Source organism: Lipomyces chichibuensis, assembly GCF_038497645.1.
Source record: "Lipomyces chichibuensis strain CBS 12929 unplaced genomic scaffold V1513scaffold_83, whole genome shotgun sequence".
In the NCBI taxonomy this organism is placed as follows: domain Eukaryota; kingdom Fungi; phylum Ascomycota; class Lipomycetes; order Lipomycetales; family Lipomycetaceae; genus Lipomyces; species Lipomyces chichibuensis.
The window spans coordinates 23,190-29,697 of NW_027117535.1; the positions used below are offsets into that span (position 1 = coordinate 23,190).

At 43.1% G+C, this 6,508-nt stretch overlaps 1 protein-coding gene across 1 annotated transcript; it reads left to right on the plus strand.

Moving 5' to 3' along the window:
• Positions 1 to 17: 17 nt before the first annotated feature.
• Positions 18 to 1,698, plus strand: V1513DRAFT_386362 (LMBR1-like membrane protein; the record flags this gene model as incomplete). Its single annotated transcript, XM_066895248.1, has 4 exons — positions 18 to 226; positions 294 to 455; positions 504 to 591; positions 652 to 1,698. 4 exons carry the CDS (start codon positions 18 to 20, stop codon positions 1,696 to 1,698), a joined length of 1,506 nt encoding a protein of 501 aa, XP_066750472.1.
• Between the last annotated feature and the right edge of the window lie 4,810 nt (positions 1,699 to 6,508).

Here is a 6,508-nt window from a genome sequence, read left to right on the forward strand (position 1 = left end):
TCTATGTGGTGTGGGTTATGGACTACTTCTGCACAATTAGGCGCACTCCAGGATACCTCCTCGTGGCGTTGTTCTGCGCCGTTTACATTCCATTCTCTATCGTATTATTAGTTCCTATTGATCTAGCGACGTCGACGTCCGACAGTCAGCCATTACTTGCATTGCCACGGAACGTCACTTTTGCAACATGGAGAGTGGTTTATTGGCTTGCTTTCATCCTGACATGGTATGGACTTGGTGATCGAATCGAACTTTGTGCTTTGCGTACATAGCAATTGCTAACTTTTGGTTAGGCTCATACTGCCAGTGCTACAAAGCTATCTGGAATCAGGTCACAATGATAATTCGAAAAAGATACGTGATGCTCTGAGAGCCAATGCTCGCTACCAACTCATTACGCTAGGGGTGGGCTTGATTGGACTACTTTACTTCTATTTGTATGCGGGACTCTCCTTGTAAGTCAGCATGTTACTATAGTCTACCCCTAATCTGACCGACGCCAGAACTTCCTTAAAGGCACTTGTTATTGCGCTCTCTCATACCTATTCGTTGATCGTATCGATGTGGTTTATGGGTATCGGGGTCGTTCAAGTATGTGCTGTTCAAAGTATATATATTGGTCACTAGTTTACGACTGCTAATAAAGGGTAGGTTCCGCGCGCAATGTTCTTGAATGGTTCACCAGAACGAATTCTAGCATCATTGGAGGAAAGAGCGCCTTCCGTGCACGACCATCTAGCAGAGTCCCAGACACAGTTCAACGACGTAACATCAGAAGTTCGCTCATTGATACCTGTCAAGGACGGTCCATATAAAGACTGGATTGATGATCTACTAGATGAAGTGCCAAAGACCGGCGGCGCTCCGCGTACGCCGAATCGAAGTCAAGTTACTGAGGAGTATTTGTCATCACTGTCATTTCGTCTAAGAAAGTCTAAAATGACTTTTGCTCGATATGAAAACGAGTGGAATTCACTGGTACGGAACGCAGCAGACCTAATGGACATTGTTCAGGCAGATGGATCGCGGAATCTTAAGTTTAGATTTCGCAAATCGACGCTGTCGCCGCGGCTGGCATACTTTCACTACAATTTTGTCCGATCAGGTTTTTATAAAGTTGTCGGTATTGTAACAACAATCTTTTCAGTAATTCTGATTTGGTCCGAAATTGCACAGGGCACGAGAGCATCGCTTCTTGGATTCATTTCAATATCAACATTCGGGTTTATCCAAGAATTACTGTCGTTTGCGGTTATTGCATATATGTGTATTGCGGCCTATTCGAGTCTCGCCAAGGTTAAGGTTTTTAACATTTATATTTTAGTGCGCAAGCATACTGATTCTCGCTCTGCAATTTTTTATGCGAGTCAAGCATGTCGTTTGACAATCCCATTGAGCTACAGCTATGTCAGCATGGTTCCTCGTCATGCTGCAGCATCCGTATTTGAAGAATTTCTACAGAAGTCTATAAATTTGACGCCTCTGGGGAAATATTTCGTCATATGGTTGCCGAGATTTATATTGATTCCCGTCTTATTTGCGTATTTCAACTTGTATGATCGCGTCCAGCGTGTACTTGGTTTTGGACAAGAGTTTGGCGATGATGATCACTTTGTAGGAAATAGAGCGGAAGGTCGTGATTTGATAAACTATGAGTTGACTAACAGGAGGTCAGAGTTACAGATTAATATGATATAGACCATCATAATATATGGTAGTACGCATTTCTTGTCCGTCTGATGATCGTTCTTCTGCATGCCAAAATCTAAACCAGTACAGATTACTTGATGTAGACATTCTAGACAATAACAATAGCTCAATTCCAGTAACGACATGACCATAGATACTGTTAACCATTTGCTTGCAACGGAGGGTTAGCCGGGAAAAGTGATTATATACGCCTCACATCATTAAGCTTACGACCGACTTCTTTGATGCTGTGCAGCAATCAAATCGAAATTTGGAGAACAAGTTGAATTGCCTCATCAGAGTCAACGTATGGTGACGGCTTTTAAGAACAAGACGCTCTATGTATATTGCGCTGTTCGATGGCATCTGCTGCGTCGAGCTTTCGCGTAGCAGCCATGTTAATAATGGTAAAAATGGTTGCATGAACGCACGACAGGGAACGAGATTGTGAATATTGTCAAGGGTTCAGCTCAGTGACCATGGAGAACGAGCATTCGGCCATGCGCACCATTCGTTCTCCGCCAGATTCCTGACAGAGAGCGAGACTATTGAGATTGACGGATGGTGAGATACAGACGTAGGATCGAACTTCGGAAGTGTTAAAGAAACGAGTTGCGAATAAGGTCACCTGTTGCTCGATAAGTGGAAGTGTATAGGATTCGATTTTGCACATCGTGTAGACTAGCTTGAGTAGTTCCACGTGCAGGCTTGTTTTACTCGGATAAGTAAGTATGATTACTTCAGAAACCATTGAGCAAGCCCGTGAAAGTGCATGCCTTGACAATAACTTCCTATATATTACTCAATGATTAAGAGTCTAACACTGGAGCATGTGTAGAGACAGAAGGAGAATGTCCATTACAAATGTGCTTGCCAATTAAAAACCAACAGTTCGACGTGACACGCAACCGTTATAGAGAGAAAGCCGGTGCATGCGTAAGCGTCGTACCACGCATGACGCCAATGAATTTCATCGGCAAGGACGTCGAGGAACAACGTGTGCGGGATAGAACTGATTAGCTTCACGGCAATCTGGAATCTGTCATAAGACGCGACGCAGGAATGGAGTTACGTCAGAGATACAAAAAGAGAAGCCAAAACGAGTACGTGGCGATGAACTGTGAATTGATCTATATATATGATATGATGGAGGTTATCTTGCATCTAGAAAGACTCGTACAATTCTCAATAATCCAATTACGCTGCACACAAAATCCACTTTAACTATCGAAGTCAGAGGGAATCGGTTCTGTTTACATACTAAGGCTCGCCAGCTTCATTATACACATTACCGATCAGATAAAAGACACCAACTCGAACTATAAAGCCCCCGATAAAGAACTGTTGTAATCCACAAAATATACGGCGCGAGAGTTAGATTGATACTTTGCGTTACGCACATACAGGCACAGTGGAGGGAGGAGAATGATGAGCCAAGGATTTGTATAAAGTAAAAAGTTGCTTCACTAAGCACTGCATGTAACAAAGAGGACTGAAAATAACCGACTCGACAATCATCTAATTACAAGACACTAATAATTGGCCTTGAATGATTTCTCCATATGCCTTATATCTTTAAAAATACTACTTTCGCCCAGGACAGTTCTGCGCGGACAATCATTGGAAATAGTTGAATTAATTCTATCACAGAAATAGAGAAAATCGAGCAGAGAAGGTGAAGTGGAGGAGTTGTCTCCAGTGGAGACTGGCGCCGAAGCGTAAAAGTGTACTAAAGACAAAAGGCCTACACTAGCACGTAAATCTCATATGACAGCGAAAACGAAATACGAAACAACAAGCATATTTGGTGTGTTGCCAGTCAGGCCAGCTATTACAGAAACGTTGTCTACGATATAAATATGGCGATGCTTCTAACATTAATGGGCAAGTCAGCTCAAGCATTGGCTGTATGTGGCGTTGTTCATGAAATCAAGCACTAACTGATGTTGGGCTAATGCATTCACCATCCCTTGGCTAGGAAGTAATCTCTGATGACTGGGGCTAGCCTTCGTAGTTATCGTTGGCTAATGCAATTGAAAATGCTGCCCTATCGAAGTCTAATAAAGAGATACAAGAGAGACCTAATACGGATAAAATTAGCGGTATGAGTAGTGGATACTCAGTTTTTTTTGTTTGGTACTCAAGTAGTTTATCTTTCTGTTGTTACTCGACGACTGGTCAAACCCCAGATCATCTATAATCGTCAACCGCGGATAGTGGTTAGTCCTCTTCTTTCGTCCATACCTATTTCACTTATTCCATCTCTTCAAGATTCAGATTCGGCACGATATCGGTCTGTCATGATAACGACTTAAATATTTGCAATAATTCGTGAGCTTCTATATGTTCGACCAACCATAGAACATATATCCGAGTTATGCATCATCATTCGGTGCCTTCAAAAGTTTGCAAGCTAATCGAAACACATCAGCAGGTCGCAACATAAGCATCTGATGTTTTCTTACTGACTAACCAATTGCTCTCAAGCAGTTATTGCATCTAAGCTACTTGCCGTTGTTGCTTCCTCAGTGTAACTGGTCAGAGGATGGAGAGGCCGACAGCACCTTGGAGGGCTGTTAAATATAATACTCAGTGTGTGCGAAGCATTGTCGCTACCTGAAAAGGGTGGCTGTTAACCCTAAATCGAATCGAGAAAAGTTACGACGTCGATGCTTAAGCACTAGCGACCGACAAATATCACCAACAGAACCTTTTTTGTACAACAAATACCGGTTGGATGTCGAGATGTGCTGGAGTGTTCAAAGTCTGAAATGTTGGAATGTTTGTGGACCATTGTTGGAGGCTGCATTGGATCCGTTGTCGCCCGGGGTTGTCTCTTGTTTACTTGGTTTGTGCCTACTTAATTTGAGCATCCTTGATGGTAGTTTTGTGGCTTGTGGCTTCTTGACATGGCTTCGGTTTCTTTTGTCTAATGATAGACATAGTGAGGCCGGAAGCCCACCGGAGTATGGAGAGGGAATAAGTTCCATGTGCTGTACATGAAATAGACAAAAACAAAGCAGCATAAAAACACTCACAATAAATGTTGGCAGCTAAAGTCGATTATAACATATCAAACGTTGGCGCACTGACCGCTTGTACCGTCAGCCCGTGCAAAGTCAACATGGGCGACAACGTGAACTGAAGCGCGAACTGATCAGGTTTGTTTGAAATCTCAATGTCGGCGGATCGGCGAACTCGCAGAAGGTGTCATTCATGGCCATTGCGTTGGCTTTTTAATGACGCAATACTGCAAACATGACCTAGTAACTTAGCGATGAAGTGGATGCGGTTGTAGTCTTACGTCTTTAGAGTAATAATAGGACATCGTGTTGTATCTTTGACGCGTGGTTCTATATCACGTGGAGCACTCACAACTGCTACAAGTCAACTTGGTGCCTGCTATGATGATAGTCTAAAATAAAGGCAATATATAATTTGTCCCCATTCGACTTTCGCGGACTATTTCCGATTTGGTGTTTGCAATGTAGTCCGAGTATACCAGCATGAGTTGTCAGGAAACACAGAACCGACGTGGACCCCAATTCTTCCTATCCAACTTCTGAAGTTTGGATAACTTGTTTGTGTTATTGTTGTCATAATTTGCATTACATCAACGAATGGAGGCCATTTATCTTATAACTTTTGGTGCCTGAAAGTTGGTTTTCCCGTTTCTGTACGATCGCCCCTCGAGACCACTGAAGTCCCTATCTTCTATCCTCCTGCGCCTTGCCCACTCCATCCAACCACGTCTGTCTCAGAGACTTATCACACTGATTTCCACAGCCGCATTAGATGCTAACAAGCTTGTTTTGGAATTCCTTTTCATTCATGATCTGTTACTGGAACTTTTGTCGTGTTATTTCTGAAGTCATGGTACATTATGCCAAATTGTATATATCATCAGTATCTAGATACCATTTGTCGAAAAGCAATGAGTGTAGGGTAGAGTCACACTCTGTGAAGACGGAGGAACTAGCCATCAGGATGTTCATTCAAGAGGAAATATTGAGGATATACCGATTTTAGATGACAAAATATCAATATCTGTCCGCTGGCGACATGCAGATTATGCATGACTACAAACTTAGAGAGAAAGGAACAATAAATGCAAATTTGCATAACGTATTCCACAAGCGAGTGAGCCACATAAGCGAGTGAGCCACGCCTGTAGAAAACACAACCTAAAATCATGGATTATTACCACACCACATACATAGAAAATTTATTGAAAGGAGTTAATTAAAATTCTATGATAGTTTTAATTCTTTTTACACGTTCGAGTATTATGGCCAGTTTCGCCGCAATTGCCACATCGCCTTTGAATTGATCGTTCTGTCGCGGTTCAGTCGGTATCTGGTAATCGATCTCTGTCCTCTGCATTAAATCAAGACCCTCCTGTACTGTCAGCGTTCCCCCATGCTGTAATCGCTTTCGACGGCGCTGGTGACGCCGCTTGACGAAGGACAGACGAATGCATCACCATGTCCGCACCCTTGACAAGTTGATCTAGTGCCTGATTGATGGGGGTTGGTGAGCTACTCTGGTGCCTTGCTATTCGGTCTCTTATCAGAACTGTTTGCGCTTGCAGATACGCTGTAGTGTATTCGGAGACCATGGGGAGGCCTGGCTCGGTGGTTCAGGTGTAGCACGTTCTGGCACTAGATCCAGATGAGCTAGCACGTTATCAGTGTTAAAAGGCATAAGCCCTGCACCTCGAAAGTCTCCCTGAATGTTGCTCTTTGTCATGGCGACCTGATAAGCTTCCAGAAATGCAGGTAGAAACTCGAGCTTGGTGACATGATTGATATGAACCCTC